The 21,275-nt window shown below is 50.7% G+C and overlaps 1 protein-coding gene across 1 annotated transcript in view; it reads right to left on the reverse strand.

Moving 5' to 3' along the window:
• PSMD2 (proteasome 26S subunit ubiquitin receptor, non-ATPase 2) overlaps window positions 1–18,851 on the reverse strand; it is an 81,880-nt gene extending 63,029 nt beyond the window's left edge. Inside the window, exons 1-6 of the mRNA XM_075340342.1 lie at window positions 18,688–18,851; window positions 15,547–15,603; window positions 15,183–15,347; window positions 7,464–7,585; window positions 6,108–6,332; window positions 5,492–5,650 (exon numbers count right to left, since the gene is read on the reverse strand). Coding sequence (XP_075196457.1) covers window positions 5,492–5,650; window positions 6,108–6,332; window positions 7,464–7,585; window positions 15,183–15,347; window positions 15,547–15,603; window positions 18,688–18,795 — 836 coding nt within the window. The 5' untranslated portion in view covers window positions 18,796–18,851. The remainder of the gene's footprint in view (window positions 1–5,491; window positions 5,651–6,107; window positions 6,333–7,463; window positions 7,586–15,182; window positions 15,348–15,546; window positions 15,604–18,687) is intronic.
• Between the last annotated feature and the right edge of the window lie 2,424 nt (window positions 18,852–21,275).

The following is a 21,275-nucleotide window of genomic DNA, read 5'->3' on the forward strand; positions in this document are numbered from 1 at the left end:
CCGGGCGAGACGCCGCTGGAACAGCACTGACAGAGCCGAGACTTGTCCCTTGAGAGAGTTGAGGGACAGTCCTAGCTGCAGACCGGACTGTAAACAAGACAGAAGGGTCGGCAACGAGAATGGCCAAGGAGAATGGCCGGAAGAGCGACACCAGGACAGGAAAATTTTCCAAGTCCTGTGATAGATCTTGATGGAGGAAGACTTACGGGCCCGAGTCATAGTGGAGATGAGTTCAGGAGGAATACCAGAAGCCGTCAAAATCCAGGGCTCAAGAGCCACGCCGTCAATTTGAGTGCCGCAGAATTCGGGCGGAAAAACGGACCTTGCGAGAGCAGGTCTGGACGGTCCGGAAGATGCCACGGCATCTCCACGGACAGTTGGAGCAGGTCCGGATACCAAGCTCGCCTGGGCCAGTCCGGTGCAATGAGGATGACTCGACGGCCGTCCATTCTGATCTTGCGCAGGACTCTGGGCAAGAGAGCTAGAGGGGGAAACACGTAGGACAGACGAAACTGGGACCAGTCTCGAACCAGAGCGTCCGCGGCGAAGGCCTGAGGATCGTGGGAGCGAGCCACGTAAACCGGAACCTTGTTGTTGTGACGGGATGCCATTAGGTCCACGTCCGGAGTGCCCCACTTGCGGCAGATTGACTGAAACACTGCCGGGTGCAGGGATCACTCGCCACCGTCCACGGATTGACGGCTGAGATAATCTGCCTCCCAGTTTTCTACGCCAGGGATGTGGACTGTGGATATGGTGGACTTGGAGTCCTCCGCCCATTGAAGAATGCGTTGGACCTCCAACATTGCCAGGCGGCTGCGTGTCCCGCCTTGCTGATTGATGTAGGCAACCGCTGTCGCGTTGTCTGACTGGACTCGAATGTGCCTGCCCGCCAACAGGTGGTGAAAGGCTAGGAGAGCTAGAAGCACAGCTCTGGTTTCTAGCACATTGATTGAAAGGGCTGACTCGGACGGAGTCCAAGTGCCCTGTGCTCTGTGGTGGAGATGTACCGCTCCCCAGCCGGATAGGCTGGCATCCGTGGTGAGAATCACCCAGGACGGAGTCAGGAAGGAGCGCCCTTGGGACAGGGAGAGGGGTCGAAGCCACCACTGAAGAGAGCTCCTGGTCCGTGGCGACAGAGCCACTAACCTCTGTAAGGAGGAAGGACGCTTGTCCCAACAGCGGAGAATGTCCAGCTGCAGAGGACGCAGATGGAACTGGGCAAAGGGAACAGCCTCCATGGACGCCACCATTTGACCCAGCACCTGCATCAGGCGCCTGAGGGAATAACGGTGGGGCCTCAGGAGAGAGCGCACCACTAGCCGGAGAGACTGCTGTTTGATTAAGGGCAACTTCACAAGTGCCGGCAAAGTCTCGAACTGCATCCCTAGGTACGTGAGACTCTGGGTCGGAGTCAGAGTGGATTTGGGAAGATTGACAATCCACCCGAATTGGGCTAGGGTGGCGAGAGTGAGCGAAACACTCCGCTGACAGTCTGCGCTGGATGGACCCTTGACCAGAAGGTCGTCCAGATAAGGAAGCACTGCTAACCCCTGGAGGTGCAGGACCGCAATCACTGCCGCCATGACCTGAATACCCGAGGGGCCGTGGCTAACCCGAAGGGGAGAGCCACGAATTGGAAATGATCCTCTCCTATCGCAAAACGTAACCAACGCTGATGTGACACTGCGATTGGCACATGTAGATAGGCATCTCTGATGTCGATGGACGCCAGGAACTCCCCTTGGGTCATAGAGGCAATGACTGATCGCAGAGACTCCATGCGAAAATGCCGCACCCAGACATGCTTGTTGAGAAGCTTGAGATCCAGGATGGGCCGGAAGGTACCGTCCTTTTTTGGAACTAGGAAGAGATTTGAGTAAAAACCTCTGAACCGTTCCTGAGCGGGAACTGGGACAATCACTCAGTTTGCCTGCAAGGACGCCACGGCCTGCGAGAAGGCGGCGGCCTTGGAGCAGGGGGGGAGTTGAGAGAAAAAATCTGTTTGGAGGGCTGGAAGAGAATTCTATCCTGTAGCCGTGAGATATGATGTCTCTCACCCACTGATCGAAGACTTGCTTCAACCAAGCGTCGCCAAAGTGGGAGAGCCTGCCACCGACTAAGGACGTGGCTGGAGCGGGCCGAGAGTCATGAGGAAGCTGCCTTAGTGGCAGAACCTCCTGCGGTCTTCTGCGGACGTGCTTTTGGGCGCCAGTTGGATTTCTGATCCTTGGCTGAGTTAGCGGACGAGGCGGAAGGCTTAGAGGATGACCAGTTGAAGGAACGAAAGGAACGAAACCTCGATTGATTCCTACCCTGGGCGGGTTTCCTGGTCTTGGTTTGCGGCATGGAAGTACTCTTCCCGCCAGTAGCTTCCTTAATGATTTCATCCAGCTGTTCACCAAACAGCCGTGAACCAGCAAAAGGGAGCCCAGCAAGAAACTTCTTGGAAGAAGCATCTGCCTTCCACTCTCGAAGCCACAAAATCCTGCGGATAACAAGAGAATTAGCCGAAGCCACCGCAGTGCGGTGAGCAGCCTCTAGCATGGCAGACATGGCATAAGATGAAAAAGCTGAAGCCTGAGCAGTTAAGGTAACCATCTCAGGCATAGATTCCTTGGTGAGGGAATGCATCTCCTCTAGAGAAGCAGAGATGGCTTTGAGAGCCCACACTGCTGCAAAAGTCGGGGAAAACGCGGCCCCCGCAGCTTCATACACAGATTTGGCCAGAAGGTCAATCTGACGGTCAGTGGAATCCTTAAGTGAGGTGCCGTCAGCCACCGACACAACGGTCCGGGCTGAGAGCCTAGACACCGGAGGGTCTACCTTTGGGGAGTGAGACCACCTCAGGTGGAAATGGAAACCGGTCATCAGAACCACGCTTTGGAAAGCGTTTGTCAGGGCACGCCCTGGGTTTGGGCACAGCGGTCTGAAAACTGGAGTGGTTAAAGAACACACTCTTTACTCTCTTAGGCGAGGTAAACTGATGTTTTTCTGCCAAAGAGAGTTGCTCCTCTGACACTGGCGGATTGAGATCCAGCACAGAATTAATAGAAGCAATCAAATCACTAAGATCTGAGTCACCCTCAGAGAAATCGATGGGATACATAGCCTCCGAGCCCCCAGTGAGGGCATCCTCCTTATCTTGAGAGTCAGCTCTTGAGACAGAGCCGTGGGATGGGGAGGGTGAGGAAACCCTGCGCCTTCTCTTAGAAGGACGGGTCTGGGATCAGATGATGAATCCTCCGTGAGCTCCGATTGGACGGAGGTCAGAGGATAGGAATCCTCTGTCAAGAGTATTAGAGGCACCCTGTGAGGGGGGCTGATGCATATTCATCAAAGTCCTGGACAAAAGTCCCATGGACTCAGCAAATGACTGGGATATGGACCTAGAAAAGGACTCTACCCAGGCCGGGGGTTCAGTCACAGGTGCAGCAGCAGCCTGAGAGACCACTGGGGGTGAGACTCCAGGCTGTGGCACCGCCAAGTTAGAGCAACCATCACAGTGTGGATAAATGCTCGGCTCAGGCAGCAGGAGCTTACATGCAGTGCATGCAGAATAAAGCTTTGGAGCCTTGCTCCTTGTGTGAGACATGCTGCTGGAGTGGGGGCTTTGCAGAGAATGAACCCCAGGGAGAATATACAGAGGTCCACAACCGGAGACCGGCTGTGGCTTACCAGACCGCTGAGCGCGGTGTTGTGTGCCCTCCAGATCCCGAAGCCCGGTCCCCCAGTGCGCAGCACCTCAGCAGAGATGTAGAATGCAGGATGTCCCAGAGCAGAGTGAACTCTGCCTGAGAAATGGCCGCCGGAGCGAAGAGAGGGGGCGGGACTAGGGGGCGTTCCTATAAAAGAGCGGGAACTGGAGGGCTATAGAGACCTGCAGGGAAGGGGGGACGCCCCAGGAGTGGGGAGTGTCCCTCCCCTGTGTAGAACGGCCGCCGGGAGGAGCCGAACCTGTCCCTCTGCATGAGTGACATGCGAGGGCAGGAAAACGAAACTAGGCCTCCGGCGAAGCCGGGGCCTAAATTTAAGCGGCGAGGCCGACAAGCAGGCACCATCGGCGCGGTTCTCGGGCAAAAGCTAGAGAACCCGCCGGAAAAGTTAAAACAATCACATACAGCATACTCTCCCCTTACAATAAAGAACCGGGACCCCCAACATAAACGTCTCAGGTACTTAGCTGCTGAGACGCAGGGCCATGTCCCTGGGGATGAGTGCTCCGGTCCAACAGAATCCTCAAGGGGCTGTGGATGGAGACCGGACTCCTGTCAGGCATGGAGACCGTGCTGGCTCCCACTTCAAGCCAGAGCCCAGAAGGGATGGTAAAGGAGCGCGGCATGTAAGGCTTCAGCCTTGTAAATCAACCTTAACAACACCGCCGACACAGTAGGGTGAGAAGGGACATGCCGGGAGTCCAGACTTGGACCCGCTTTTCTTCAAACTCTTTCCAAAAATCAAACAAATCAGATGAGAATGCATGTGTGGATGTATGCCTCCTGACACAAAGCGATAAACTGGCTAGGACTGGCTACCAGGGGGTGTATAAGCTCAGAGGGAGGAGCTACACTTTTAAGTGTAGTACTTTGTGTCCTCCGGAGGCAGAAGCTAAACACCCATGGTCTGGGTCTCCCAAAGGAACGATAAAGAAACTTGTTCCATCATTCCCAAGAAGACCCATGGCTGTACTAGCTCAAAACAGTGCTTCTACTCAAAACTGAGCAAAGGGTCTGAATATTTATGCCATGTGATATTTCAGGATTTCTTGTCTAATAAATTTGCAAAAATTTCTACATTTCTGGTTTTTTTTTGTCAAGATGGGGTGCAGAGTGTACATTAATGAGAAAAAAAATGAACTTTTTTTCAATTTACCAAATGGCTGCAATGAAACAAAGTGAAAAATTTTAAAGGGGTCTGAATACTTTCCTACCCACAGTATGTACAGGCTTCTGAGCATTTTTTAACCGCTAAAGGTTTCAAAAGGCATCAAACGATTTAAGTGACTTGACTATTCTTCCGCTAGGAAGACTCTATATTTTACAGTACAAGTCAATGGGAAAACTCAAAGTATGCCCAAAAGACACCGAGGCATTTTTTCGCCGGAGTTTAAAAGACGACGTGTGCACACACCCTAGGCTTTTCACCAAAAAATGTTGCAAGTTTTGCTTCAAACCTACAGAAGCTCATATGAGGTGTGATTCAATTCTCTAATTGTATAAAACTGCATCAAACTTATAAAAGGGAATTTGTCAAAGATTAGGCATTATTGTCATATGACTGAAGACCCTGATTACCCAGGAAAGCAGTAACAGAAGATGTAATGGTCAATGGATTTCATTTAATTTTTTTCAACCTTTTTTTTTAAATCTATATCTTTCATATTAAAAGATTAAAAGGCAAATGATTGAGCATATATAGCTCATTGGCACTGATTAAACAAAGGTATAGTGACATTTGGTAAAGAATTTTACTTTAAATAGCGGATACTTACACATCCTTGCAAGAGGTGAAGATGTCTTCCACAAGCTCCATGTCATTGAGGATGAGAGCAAGGCGCAGTGCCTCTGGGTAACGATCAAACTTTCGGAAGATAGAGAGCGCACAACGCAAGAGGGAGGAATTCTCGGGTTCAGGAACGTAACTCACACAACTGGATGGAAGAAAAGAAAAAATTGTTAACTATCTACACAGGAAGAAAAAAAACCCAAAACACTAGCAGGGAATAGATAAACAAGCCGTCTGCCAATTTTTCATTTCTTTGGGCACGTGCAGTTTGAAAGGTAAAAGTAAAATTCCTTTTACCTCCTGTAGACAGTTTTGGTATACGAGGAGCAAAGTCTCCCCTTTTTCCACCTTTCCTGCAAATTGCAGGAGGAAGAAGTGCTCAAAGCATATCTCACCATGTCTCACCAGTAATTCGCTCTGCTTCACAAGAAGCGCGAAGACTGGGAAGTTTGAGCCCCTTCCAGCAGTGATGATGGTTGGGCAATTAATGAAAGCTTTGAGTTGCTAACGAACAAGACAAATACCTTCTGATGACCTATATCTGAGAATTGGTGTTTTTATATTAGTCCTATTTATGGCAGTGACTGGCAATAGAGACCCACCTGGTGAGATAGAGGCAAACTTTAGAATATGCGTTATCATCGATATACTTTTCCAGCATGTCCATTTGCTCGATTTCCATGAGCAGGTCACAGGCTTCATGCTCTGCATTGTGGGCCATATTGTATGGGACAATCTCCTTCACCAATGTCAGCAGAGTATCCCGCTGGGATTTATCGGATTCCTCCACTTCTTGCCATTCTTTGGCAACTTCCCCAGCCAAGTGCCTAATAGAAAGAAAGATTGTGAGAGGCGCAGATCACTAGTGAAATACCCACCATTGTATGATCACTTTTACCACATCCAGTAACAAATTCTACGGTGTCTGTGTTGCGGAGCGAGCGTTGTGTTATTACACTTTTCTGTACAGAAATAACTCAAATCTTGCTGGATAATTCTCATCCCTTGAATAGAGATTAAAGGGACAGTGTAGTCCTCTGAATTGTGTGCATTCCCTGTGTAGGTGGAAGTCACATGACTGCTTGTATCCTATTTGCATAACTTCAGTCACGTGTAAACTAGTGTCACCAATCTTCTCTCAACAGGAGAATTGAGAGAAGTCAGGTGACGGAAAGTATGCAAATCACAAAGATACAGTCACATGACCCGCCACCTGAAAGGGAAACCCATGGAATCATGACAGTGTGTGCACACAACAGTCAGGATTCAGCACACAGTGACTGCAGACTTTTCTTCTGAGATCCCCTTCAGTAAGCCCATTGTTAATATGAAGCCTGGATGGGAAACATTCTCCCAAAAAGTACATGTCAAAACAAAGGCAAGAAATAAGCTGCAACCAAACAGACTTCTTCTGAAAAGGCCTCCTGCGGATGGAGACGATGGAACTTACTGACACCATCAGCATTTAAAACCATAGATACATATTGTAAGATACAACCTACGTGACCACCTCCCCACTACGTTCTCTACTATACAGGCGCAAATATAGGTGACTTCTTTAACCCCCTATTGATCCGTGACATACATTTTCGTCACGTCATACATGCAATGTATGGAGCAGGCTGAGGATATGAGTGGACTATATAATGAGCAGATGCTCGCTGTGTTACACAGCCGGCATCTGCCTGTAATAGTAGATCAGATCGCTACTGTAACCAATCAGTCACCAGTGTCAATCAATAACCGTGATGTTTAAACTGAGCATTCCCCCAGTGGGCACGTGCATTCACAGGTTCTGATAATTGTATTGGGGTGCTGAAGGGCACCATGGCTGTTATCTTGGTACTACCGTGAAGCCAAGCTATAGGCAGGAGACCATCATTTACACCGAAAAACTCTAGTATAGGCAAAAAGGTTGATAAGCCAGTGAGACATGATAAAGGGGAGCCCTGCCTTACCTCACATACTCATGCCCCCATGATGCCAGCTCTTCCTGTGAACCCAACAGTCTGTACTTTAGGCACTCTCTTTCACCACTCATGGTCATAGCAAGAACGGAAATGATATCAGCAGCAAAACGCTAAGGAAAAAAAGTGATTAAATTAAGTCACCATGTCATTTACTGTGAGACTTGCCATACATCCACATTACGCAGCCAAATATCCTGAAGATGTGAGCAGAGAAGATGAATATCTGTAATAGAAAGTGCTGCTCATGTAGGATCTACAGACGTGGAGGCTCCTCTGTGCCCCAGAATGGGGAAACACTTGTAACAACATCATTTTACATCTCCCCTACTATTGTCCGCTTCCCTTGGCAAAATTAGCTGTTTGTTGGTGCCCCATGTCCCCTTCTCATTTCTGAGAGCCCTCTGTGCAGCAAAAAGCCATTCCCATGTAAGCTCCAAGAGAAGACGGATCTAATAAACATGTCTACGAAAAGCTGAATTCCCCGGTCCAGGCCTTACTGGCTGCGGACAGTCACCTGAGCTATTTCCTTACAGCTCCTAATGGAATCTAGTTTCTCCTCGTGCTGCCTGACAACGACTTCTCTATTGATTGTACGTCAGCAGGCCATTAATATGCCGTGCACCACACCATTACCTTATACTATGGGGGTCGATTCATCAAGAATGATGTAATGCACACTCACAATACTCCAGTATTGCCAAAGTACAAGGCGCCAAACTCATTAAGTGTTCCCCTCCAGTCCAGGGACTGGAATAGCATTTCTGGTGTTCAAAACGCAGACATCTGATGAATTGGACGAGTGGGCGTGGCTATACCTTGACCCAGGCTCCTCCCCAGCTCCACCCATTAAGGCAGAACTATACAAAATGGCGTGAAACTGTCAAGTCACATAATATATGTGCATTTTTGCACTTAACATTTTTAAAAACTTTTATGCCACTTTTCAGGCAGAAAAACTTTGATAAATCGGCCTCTTAATGTGTCTCACTCCTTGTAAGACATTCAAATTAATTTAGTAATGCTACAAGACGACCTTCTGGTGACATCTGAAGACGTCTGCCAGAAGAGGATCTTGGGGCATCCCATAGTGACAATAAAGAAAAGAAGGGAATTTTGTTTACTTACCGTAAATTCCTTTTCTTGTAGCTCCAATTGGGAGACCCAGACAATTGGGGTGTATAGCTTCTGCCTCCGGAGGCCACACAAAGTATTACACTTAAAAGTGTAAAGCCCCTCCCCTTCTGCCTATACACCCCCCCGTGCATCACGGGCTCCTCAGTTTTGGTGCAAAAGCAGGAAGGAGGAAACTTATAAATTGGTCTAAAGTAAAATCAATCCGAAGGAAGTTCGGAAAACTGAAAACCATTCAACATGAACAACATGTGTACACAAAGAACAACAGCCCGAAGGGAACAGGGGCGGGTGCTGGGTCTCCCAATTGGAGCTAGAAGAAAAGGAATTTACGGTAAGTAAACAAAATTCCCTTCTTCTTTGTCGCTCCATTGGGAGACCCAGACAATTGGGACGTCCAAAAGCAGTCCCTGGGTGGGTAAAAGAATACCTCGTAATAGAGCCGTAAAACGGCCCCTTCCTACAGGTGGGCAACCGCCGCCTGAAGGACTCGCCTACCTAGGCTGGCATCTGCCGAAGCATAGGTATGCACCTGATAGTGTTTCGTGAAAGTGTGCAGGCTCGACCAGGTAGCTGCCTGACACACCTGCTGAGACGTAGCCTGGTGCCGCAAAGCCCAGGACGCACCCACGGCTCTGGTAGAATGGGCCTTCAGCCCTGAGGGAACCGGAAGCCCAGAAGAACGGTAGGCTTCGAGAATTGGTTCCTTGATCCACCGAGCCAGGGTTGATTTGGAAGCCTGTGACCCTTTACGCTGGCCAGCGACAAGGACAAAGAGTGCATCCGAGCGGCGCAGAGGCGCCGTACGAGAAATGTAGAGTCTGAGTGCTCTCACAAGATCTAACAAGTGCAAATCCCTTTCACATTGGTGAACTGGATGAGGACAAAAAGAAGGTAAGGAGATATCCTGATTGAGATGAAAGGGGGATACCACCTTAGGGAGAAATTCCGGAACCGGACGCAGAACCACCTTGTCCTGGTGAAACACCAGGAAAGGAGCCTTGCATGACAGCGCTGCTAGCTCAGACAGACACTCTCCGAAGTGATGTGACTGCTACTAGGAAGACCACTTTCTGCGAAAGGCGTGAAAGAGAAATATCCTTCATTGGCTCGAAAGGTGGTTTCTGAAGAGCCATCAGCACCCTGTTCAGATCCCAGGGTTCTAACGGACGCTTGTAAGGAGGGACTATGTGACAAACCCCCTGCAGGAACGTGCGTACCTGTGGAAGTCTGGCTAGGCGCTTCTGAAAAAACACAGAGAGCGCTGAGACTTGTCCCTTAAGGGAGCCGAGCAACAAACCCTTTTCCAATCCGGATTGAAGGAAGGAAAGAAAAGTGGGCAAGGCAAATGGCCAGGGAGTAAAACCCTGATCAGAGCACCAGGATAAGAATATCCTCCACGTCCTGTGGTAGATCTTGGCGGACGTTGGTTTCCTGGCCTGTCTCATAGTGGCAATGACCTCTTGAGATAACCCTGAAGACGCTAGGATCCAGGACTCAATGGCCACACAGTCAGGTTGAGGGCCGCAGAATTCAGATGGAAAAACGGCCCTTGAGACAGCAAGTCTGGTCGGTCTGGTAGTGCCCACGGTTGGCCCACCGTGAGATGCCACAGATCCGGGTACCACGACCTCCTCGGCCAGTCTGGAGCGACGAGGATGGCGCGGCGGCAGTCGGACCTGATCTTGCGTAACACTCTGGGCAACAGTGCCAGAGGAGGAAACACATAAGGCAGTTGAAACTGCGACCAATCCTGAACTAATGCATCTGCCGCCAGAGCTCTGTGATCTTGAGACCATGCCATGAATGCCGGGACCTTGTTGTTGTGCCGGGACGCCATTAGGTCGACGTCCGGCATCCCCCAGCGGCAACAGATCTCTTGAAACACGTCCGGGTGAAGGGACCATTCCCCTGCGTCCATGCCCTGGCGACTGAGAAAGTCTGCTTCCCAGTTTTCTACGCCCGGGATGTGAACTGCGGATATGGTGGAGGCTGTGGCTTCCACCCACAGCAGAATCCGCCGGACTTCCTGGAAGGCTTGCCGACTGCGTGTTCCGCCTTGGTGGTTGATGTATGCCACCGCGGTGGAGTTGTTCGACTGAATTCGGATCTGCTTGCCTTCCAGCCACGGCTGGAACGCCTTTAGGGCAAGATACACTGCCCTTATCTCCAGAACATTGATCTGAAGGGAGGACTCTGGCTGAGTCCAGGTACCCTGAGCCCTGTGGTGGAGAAAGACCGCTCCCCACCCTGACAGACTCGCGTCCGTCGTGACCACCGCCCAGGATGGGGGTAGGAAGGATTTCCCCTTCGACAATGAAGTGGGAAGAAGCCACCACCGAAGAGAGGCTTTGGCTGCCTGAGAAAGGGAGACGTTCCTGTCGAAGGACGTCGACTTCCTGTCCCATTTGCGGAGAATGTCCCATTGAAGTGGACGCAGGTGAAACTGCGCAAAAGGAACTGCCTCCATTGCTGCCACCATCTTCCCTAGGAAGTGCATGAGGCGCCTCAAGGGGTGTGACTGGCCTTGAAGGAGAGATTGCACCCCTGTCTGTAGTGAACGCTGTTTGTCCAGCGGAAGCTTCACTATCGCTGAGAGAGTATGAAACTCCATGCCGAGATATGTCAGCGATTGGGCCGGTGTCAGATTTGACTTTGGGAAATTGATGATCCACCCGAATCTCTGGAGTGTCTCCAGAGCAATGTTCAGGCTGTGTTGGCATGCCACTCGAGAGGGTGCCTTGACAAGCAGATCGTCTAAGTAAGGGATCACCGAGTGTCCCTGAGAGTGTAGGACTGCTACCACTGTTGCCATGACCTTGGTGAAGACCCGTGGGGCTGTCGCCAGGCCGAAAGGCAGTGCCACGAACTGAAGGTGTTCGTCTCCTATGGCGAAACGCAGGAAGCGCTGATGCTCTTGAGCAATCGGTACGTGGAGATAAGCATCTTTGATGTCGATTGATGCTAGGAAATCTCCTTGGGACATTGAGGCGATGACGGAGCGGGGGGATTCCATCCGGAACCGCCTGGTTTTTACGTGTTTGTTGAGCAGTTTTAGGTCCAGAACAGGACGGAAAGATCCGTCCTTTTTTGGCACCACAAACAAGTTGGAGTAAAAACCGTGACCCTGTTGCTGAAGAGGAACAGGGATCACCACTCCTTCTGCCTTCAGAGTGCACACCGCCTGAAGAAGAGCATCGGCTCGCTCGGGGGGCGGAGATGTTCTGAAGAATCGAGTCAGGGGACCAGAGCTGAACTCTATCCTGTAACCGTGAGACAGAATGTCTCTCACCCAACGGTCTTGTACCTGTGTCAGCCAGGCGTCGCAAAAGCGGGAGAGCCTGCCACCGACCGAGGATGCGGTGTGAAGAGGCCGAAAGTCATGAGGAGGCCGCTTTGGGAGCGGTTCCTCCGGCGGTCTTTTTAGGACGTGACTTAGACCGCCATGAATCGGAGTTCGTCTGACCCTTCTGTGGCCTGTTGGACGAGGAGAATTGAGACCTGCCCGCGGGCCGAAAGGATCGAAACCTCGATTGTACCTTCCGTTGTTGAGGTCTGTTTGGTTTGGACTGGGGAAAGGATGAGTCCTTTCCCTTGGATTGTTTAATGATTTCATCCAATCGCTCACCAAACAGGCGGTCGCCAGAAAATGGCAAACCGGTTAAGAACTTTTTGGAAGCAGAGTCTGCCTTCCATTCACGTAGCCACATGGCCCTGCGGACTGCCACCGAATTGGCGGATGCTACCGCCGTACGGCTCGCAGAGTCCAGGACAGCATTAATGGCGTAGGACGCAAATGCCGACGCCTGAGAGGTTAAGGACACCACCTGCGGAGTAGAGGCACGTGTGACTGCATTAATCTGCGAGTGACAAGCTGAGATAGCTTGGAGTGCCCATACGGCTGCGAATGCCGGAGCAAAGGACGCGCCGATAGCTTCATAGATGGATTTCAACCAGAGCTCCATCTGTCTGTCAGTGGCATCTTTGAGCGAAGCCCCATCTTCCACTGCAACTATGGATCTAGCCGCCAGTCTGGAGACTGGAGGATCCACCTTGGGACACTGAGCCCAGCCCTTGACAACGTCAGGGGGGAAGGGATAACGTGTGTCCTTAAGGCGCTTGGGAAAACGCTTATCTGGACAAGCTCGGTGTTTCTGGACTGCCTCTCTGAAGTCGGAGTGATCCAGAAACGTACTCATTGTACGCTTGGGAAACCTAAAACGGAATTTCTCCTGCTGAGAAGCTGACTCCTCAATTGGAGGAGCTGGGGGAGAAAGATCCAACACCTGATTGATGGACGCTATAAGGTCATTCACTATGGCGTCTCCGTGTCAGAGACCTCACCTTGGGACCTATGAGTCACCCCAGGAGCACTTTGCTACTCCAACAGAGGGGGGCCTGGGGTCAATGATTCAACAGTGCCCGGGGCCTGTGTTACCGGCCTGGACTGCAAGGCTTCTAGTATCTTAGCAGACCATTTATCCATACTCTCAGAAAGTTTGTCAGCGAATACTGCAAACTCCGTCCCTGTCACCTGGACAGTGGTAGCAGGTGGTTCCACTTGGGCCACCAGTGGCAGAGGCTCCGGCTGAGTAAGTGCCCCAGGGGCCGAGCATTGCACACAATGAGGGTAGGTGGAACCTGCCGGTAGCATAGCCGCACATGAGGTACAGGTTGCAAAGTAAGCCTGTGCTTTGGCACCCTTGCTTTTTGCGGACGACATGCTGTTGTCTCCTCTGAGTACAATCCAGGAGGGTATATAGCCAAAAACCAACAGTGCGACCGTACAGAGTAAATGTATAGCATATAAGCATATATATATATATATATATATATATATATATATATATACACACACTTCGGCACCCAGGGGGGCCAGCACCTAGAAACAGGTGCGGCTTACCGACCGCCCAAAGCGGTTGTGTGACCACCAGATTCCCTGCCTGGGCCTCCCAGAGCCGTGTTGTCTCTCCTCTCCAGCTTCAGAAATCCTGACAGGAATAAGCATTGTTGACCTTAGGGAGATCAACATATCCACTGCGGAGACACCATCACGTGTTTCTCAACGCAGTGATTCTAGAGCATTGCCCCCTGGGAAGTATGCAATAAGAAAGCCGCGGAGACACCATCACGTGTTTCTCAACGCTGGCAGGAAACTAGCCAGGTCTTTCACCGGGAAGGAACAACCACGGGAAGGGCAGTCTCCAGTCAAGGAGACCACCTATACCAAACATGGTATCCATCCACAGACAGCCGTTTCGGGGTATTTGCCCCTCATCAGTGTGGAGTAATGGCAATGCTCTAGAATCACTGCGTTGAGAAACACGTGATGGTGTCTCCGCAGTGGATATGTTGATCTCCCTAAGGTCAACAATGCTTGCTTAAGTAGTCTTTTACTAGGCATTGCCCCCACTAGCCAGATTCCTACTCCACACTGATGAGGGGCAAATACCCCGAAACGGCTGTCTGTGGATGGATACCATGTTTGGTATAGGTGGTCTCCTTGACTGGAGACTGCCCTTCCCGTGGTTGTTCCTTCCCGGTGAAAGACCTGGCTAGTTTCCTGCCAGCGTTGAGAAACACGTGATGGTGTCTCCGCGGCTTTCTTATGTGCTGACAGGAATGGCTGCCGGCGTTCTGTGAGGAGGAGGGGGCCGTGGGCGTGCCCTAGAAAGTGCGGGAATCTGGTGCCCCACGGTGCTCAGTGAGGGGGGAGGAGGATACAAAGTATGCTCCAGCCCTCAGCGCTGACGTCCAGTGCAGCGTCCCGCCCTTCCCCTGACTGGCAGGCCTGGGGGCGGGAGTATGCGGTACTAGGCCGCAGAAGCCGGGGACTAAAGTTATAAGCGCGGCCGGCAAACAAGCGCGGTCAGCGCGGTAGTCCCGGCGCACTAACACACCCAGCAGTGCTGCAGCGTGTATGACACAAGCGCTCCATGCGCCGTCCCCAAGGGGACACAGAGTACCTCACAGTAGCAGGGCCTTGTCCCTGACGATACCCGGCTCCTGTCCAGCAGATTCCCCAGGGGCTGCGGAGGGAGCACGGTCCCAGTGTCTGGAGACCGATTAGGATCCCACTTCACCCAGAGCCCTTAAGGGATGGGGAAGGAAAACAGCATGTGGCTCCTGCCTATGTACCCGCAATGGGTACCTCAACCTTAACAGCACCGCCGACCAGAGTGGGGTGAGAAGGGAGCATGCTGGGGGCCCTGTTATGGGCCCTCTTTTCTTCCATCCGATATAGTCAGCAGCTGCTGCTGACTAAATTGTGGAGCTATGCGTGCATGTGTGCCTCCTTCGCACAAAGCATAAAAACTGAGGAGCCCGTGATGCACGGGGGGGTGTATAGGCAGAAGGGGAGGGGCTTTACACTTTTAAGTGTAATACTTTGTGTGGCCTCCGGAGGCAGAAGCTATACACCCCAATTGTCTGGGTCTCCCAATGGAGCGACAAAGAAATTAATGTATACAACCAAAAAATATTGCTCTATGTTGCTTCAAAAAATACAGTCCTATGTAAAAATCATAAGATGCTCACTAGCTATTAACACTATAAACTGTGTTTTTAAACACTCACCTTATTTTCTCCAGGTGCCATACTCTCATATATCTCCTTAAGTTTTCCATAGTGTGGTCTTAAGAACTTCAGAGGTTTGGGAACAGAGGTCATGGAAGTGGTGGATGAGCGGATCTGTCTGCGGAGTTCCTCCAGAGCTGGTTTGTACAGTGAGCTGTCCTTCTCCTAGAAAGAAAAAAGTAACTTCCGATACAGCAAATGCAGAATTACTATATTTATCTCCACAACTACAGAACCCGATAGGAAGGAAACGGCAGGACTCGGAAAAATGGCCGTATATTTAGATATCTATATCACAATCAGATCGAGCACCAACAAAAGGATGGATGTTCCCCAGTAGACACAAACCCAGCAGGATACCGACCCCCAATCTCTCCACCAGCATTTCAAGTTCATCTTGCAGTTGCTTGTCTTCTTCAGACTGTGAAAACAAGGAGTAAATAAAGTGACAAGATGGACTTTTCTATTGTCTTCTATTGCAACATACAACAGAATAATGATACACACTACGGAAGGGCAGAATGTGTAATATATATATATATATATATATATATATATATATATATATATATATATATATATATATATATATATATATATATATATATATATACACACACATACATACACACACACACACATCTCAATCTTATAAACACACCAGCTGTAGGTCGGCACAGACTGCGTTCGTACACTAAGGTTGGCACATACAGAACACTACTAAATACGTGAGGTTGCAGGGAGTACATCCATTTCTGAATGATATCCGGCAGTGTCATATATACTGTGCATCTATATATGCGGACTGGTAAATAAGCAAGCAACGCTACAATACCAGGAATCAGATGACCGCCCCGACTGCAGAAGGATTTATAATGAGCACAATTTCTTATTTCTTAAGACTTGTGGGCCAAATCCTGACTGAAGAAAAGTCGTTCTTTTCTAATCAGCTATTGGAGTTTATCACAATTTTTGTGATTTTGTTTATCAACCCACTTATTGAGGATTGACCACACGTTCTTAAAGGGAACCAACCACCAGGATTTTGCTATGTGATGTAAAGGCAGTGCCATACAGGCACTAAGATGCAGAATCCAGAATACCTGTTATAGAAAGATGAGATCTTTGGTCGCTGAAATATCTTTAATCAAAGTTGCAGAAATGCCCTGCACTTTGATTGACGTGTGCAGCGGTGTGGGTCAGGTCATCAGTGTATATTCCTCCTTCTCCTGCGTCGATTATATGGCATGTCCCCTTTATTTAAAAATTGTGCTACGCCGTCATTGCTGCTCTTGGTGGCTCGCGCGCATTGCTACAGTAATGACGTCTTCATTAAAATAGCACCGGAATCTGCGCATGTGCAGCAGCATTTTATTGAAGACACTGCAGAGATGACAAGGTCAGGCCAACCAGTTCCAAGAGGTCACCTGAGGTCAGGTTAACTGCAATAATAGGTGGAGGACCGTGGAAACCTCAAGCTGTGATCGCAAATAACCTGAGTGACGTCACTGCACATCGATGCGGCTCAGTATCTGCCTGAAGCTCACAGCAGGCAGTCATAGTCTATGCCCGCGCTGGCCCCTTTGATGTACCAGAGCTCGAATCATCGTGGGACCGTGTGTGGATTATGTCAGACCTGGGTGTTTTGGTAATAAAGGGATGAAAGAGGGTGGGGTAATTTGTATTTTATTTCAAATAAAGAATTGTTTTGGCATTTGTGGTTATTTGTTTTTACTTACAGATTAGTAATGGGGGGGGGGGGCTCAGACACCTCCCATTACTAATCTAGAGCTTAGTCGCATCTGTAAGCTGTCGTTAAACCCTTATTACGCCGATTGCCAGCGCTCCAGGGCAATTGGGGTGAGCCGGGTAAACATTGGGATTGTTGCATCTAATGGATCCTGCGTGGCTGAAGGCTGCTATTTTTAGGCAGGGGGGCCCAATAAGCATGGGCCTCCCCAGCCTGAGAATACCAGCTCTCAGCTGTGGTCTTTAACATGGCTGGGTATCAAAATTGGGGGACCGCACACAATTTTTAAAAAAATGTATTTATTTGAATCATTTTAAAAAACCGCATGCGGTCCCTCTTACTTTGATACACAGCCAAGATGAGCGCACAACTGGGGGCTGTAGCCTGTAGCCATATACTTTATCTGTGCTGGGTATCATAATACGGGGGGACCCTACGACAATTTTTTTAATTTAATTTAGAGCAATAGACACGCACACAGCGCCTCTGATTGGTTGCAGTCAGACATGCTGTCACACAGGGTGGGGGCACGTCTGACTGCAACTAATCAGAGGCGCCGGTGGGTGGTGGAAGCAGTGCATATGCATTAAGATAATGAACGGCCCCAAAAACAGTGTACAACCGCACGCAGACCGGTAACTTAGTATGAAGTGCTGTATTTTAGTAGTTATAGAAAGAAAGTGAGAAATGGACATGTATTTCCACTTTATTTCCACTAATATTACTTGATGGTGGAAAAAAACAAAAACAAAAAAATTAGTATAAAAATTAGGCCCCACATCACAAAAAACCATGCAAAATTAATCACGTTATACTCGGGGGTAAACGCGGCGTCACCGCGTTATACGGGGGGTAAACGCGGCGTCACCGCGTTATACGGGGGGTAAACGCGGCGTCACCGCGTTATACGGGGGGTAAACGCGGCGTCACCGCGTTATACGGGGGGTAAACGCGGCGTCACCGCGTTGTACGGGGGGGTAAACGCGGCGTCACCGCGTTATACGGGGGGTAAACGCGGCGTCACCGCGTTATACGGGGGGTAAACGCGGCGTCACCGCGTTATACGGGGGGTAAACAGCGTCACCGCGTTATACGGGGGGTAAACGGGGCGTCACCGCGTTATACGGGGGTAAACAGGGCGTCATCGCGTTATACGGGGGGTAAACGCGGCGTCACCGCGTTATACGGGGGGTAAACGCGGCGTCACCGCGTTGTACGGGGGGGTAAACGCGGCGTCACCGCGTTATACGGGGGGTAAACGCGGCGTCACCGCGTTATACGGGGGGTAAACGCGGCGTCACCGCGTTATACGGGGGGTAAACAGCGTCACCGCGTTATACGGGGGGTAAACGGGGCGTCACCGCGTTATACGGGGGTAAACAGGGCGTCATCGTGTTATACGGGGGGTAAACAGGGCGACCCCCAGGCTATTTACCTGTAATGGATAGTGACAGTTCTGCAGAAGAGAATGCTGCATACACAAGTTACCCCTGGATGGGCCCAGCCCCCCACACAGAGGACTCAGGTCCTGTGTACAGAAGTGTCAGATCACCGCTCATATCCTGGCTCCGGCACGAGCACCGGCTGCCCCCTGTATGCTCTCTATGTATGCCCTGTACACGTGCTGCTGTCCGGTGGCCGGGCACAGCTTCCCATGTGAAGGTGTTATGTACGGGCCCGGGTGACTCAGCTCTCCCCGCTCTAGGCCGCTGACGGTCTCATACCGTGACACAGCTCGTTCGCCCATTATCTCACCAGTTCCTGCTCTTCCTTCTTATCTTTCACCGGATCGCGCTGCTCGCCGGCCGCCTCCTTGCCTTTTCCGCTCGGGGTTGTCTGCTGACTCCGGCTCTGTTCCTCCATGTCCGCCGATGAGTCTCAGTTCAGAAGCACATAGACCGGCTGAACTACGCATGCGCACACAGAACGTAACCAAACGTCAGACGCTCACGCAGGGAGAAACGCTGCGACCTGTGGAGTTCCATTGTCCGAGTGTGGAGCATGCGCTGTCGGTCACGTGATTATCGCCATATTGGTACTCCTTTGTCAGCGTTATGTTACATATCGGTGCTCCTTGAGAGCGAACAGTTGCATTGAGAGCGTTCAGTATTTGGTCAGTATTATACAGCAGTATTTGTAAGACCGAAACCAGGAGAGGAACAATCAGAAAAAGTCTAATAGAAACATCACCACTTCTGTCTTTATCACCTCGCCTTGTTTTGACTTACAAATACTGAGGTAAAATACTGAACATGTGCACCTGGCCTTAACCCTTTAATGATATGATATGATGTGCTATGTGTCGCTGACGGGTACCGCCTCCGCTGCGGCAACCGGGGCTGCTCGAGTGACGCTCGGGTCCGGGATCTGGGGCTCGCGCATCCGCCCGTCCACGCACACAGTGGAAGAGGGGGGTATTTACAGGGGAGATTGTGACGCCACCCGTGGGTTGCGGTGATGGGATGGTGGCACCGACGCTGCCTCTCGGGGTCGGCGTCCGGGACCGATGATGTTGGGGCAGCAAGGTGGTATCCCCTCCATGGGTAGGAGAGAGGTGTAGTCTCGGGGCCCAGGTGTGGGTAAGGAGCAGGGCTGGGGCGCTGTCGGCATGTTGGACCAGATGACACCGGTGTACTCACAATTAGGAAGAAATCACACCAAGTCCGTATTGTAAACCAAGGACAGATGCCGGTTGCCTCTGGAGGGGTGTGCTGGTCCTGCGCACAGGTTGGCAGTGTAGGGGCCCTTCCCCCTGCACTCGTGTTTTTGTGGTGTATGGATTAACCCCACGTGGAACGGAAGAAATCCGATCCCTTGCAGTTTTGGACGCAGAGGGAGCCGTTGCCCGCAGATGCTGATCCGTGGGACTTCAATGGGTTCTTGGCGGACACCCTGTCCCCCGTGTTGGGCTGCCGGTCTCCTCTATCTGGGCTTCTCTCTTTGGAAACAAGGCCTGGTACCTTGTCCAGGTGGTTAATTAACAAGGGGCTTGAAGCTTGCCTCGTCCTAGGGTCCAGGTACCCCACCCATACACGGCCTCTGGACCGATTCCCTCCGTCGGTACGGGCGGGCTACGACCCTGCCCCGGTCCACTTCGGGTCTTCCGCGACCGAGTCGCCGTCTCCTGTGGCCCTACAGAGCCGTCTGCCACCTACACGTGAGGTCCATTTTCACACCGGAGAGGTGGACACATGTAGATCCATTAAAATTAGTGGCTCTGCACACACCTCTGTGTTTTCACACAGACGTGTGTCCATTTGCTCCACACGGCGACATGTTCGTTCTTTTCCGGCAGCACTGATGTCACATACAGACCACATGCTGATGTGATCCGTGTGACATCAGTGTGACACGTATCAGAGAACACGTGTCTTTGAAATAAAATTATTTTTTACACTCACCTGTCTCCAGTGCTGCGGTCTTTGGCGCTGCTGTCACTTGCTTCCGGGTCTGCTCATTATGCTCATGTATAGTCACTGCACCGCAGACCTGGAAGCAGCAGCAGTACCAGGTACAGCAGTACCAGGGACAGGTAAGAATAGCAGCCCCTGCTGTCCGTGTGCTATGGGGATGTCACACAGATAGCACACTGACAGCCCACACTGAACACACACGGACACACACATACGCACCTACGCCACGAACCGTGCAAAACGCACCTAGGGCGCTCTCCACTAGCAGTGTATACCATGTGATTTTCTCTCTCTCTTCCTGGTAACGGAAACCTTAGTCACCACACTCTCAACAAGCGGTGGATACCGCATGTTATACTCTTGCCCATTCGGTGACGTCTGCCAGATTACCTTAACTTTATTACAAGTGGTGGATACCGCACATCTTTTTTCTGCGTTTTCTGGAGCAATCCTCATCATTACTGGTTACTGATTCACACACAGTTTGCTATAGGTGAATTTCCATTCAAAACCTTTTTATAACAGGTCCACTTCCCACCTGGTTTCTTATCCATACTTGAACTTCCTTTGTTCGCTTTTCAACCATCATAAGACAGGTTCTTGAAGAAGGTCCAATGAGCGACCGAAACGTTGAACTGTTTGAAGTTGCAATAAAATTTATTCTTTTTTCACATCAATTGGAGTGCCTGGTGCTTATTTCTTCGGCGCTCCATTGGGAGACCCAGACGATTGGGTGTATAGCTACTGCCTCCGGAGGCCACACAAAGCATTACACTAAAAAGTGTAAGGCCCCTCCCCTTCTGGCTATACACCCCCCGTGGGATCACGGGCTGCTCAGTTTTCAAGCTTTGTGCGAAGGAGGTCAGACATCCACGCATAGCTCCACTGTTTTTAGTCAGCAGCAGCTGCTGACTATGTCGGTTGGAAGAG

The sequence above is a fragment of the Anomaloglossus baeobatrachus genome, chromosome 3, assembly GCF_048569485.1.
Source record: "Anomaloglossus baeobatrachus isolate aAnoBae1 chromosome 3, aAnoBae1.hap1, whole genome shotgun sequence".
Taxonomy (NCBI): domain Eukaryota; kingdom Metazoa; phylum Chordata; class Amphibia; order Anura; family Aromobatidae; genus Anomaloglossus; species Anomaloglossus baeobatrachus.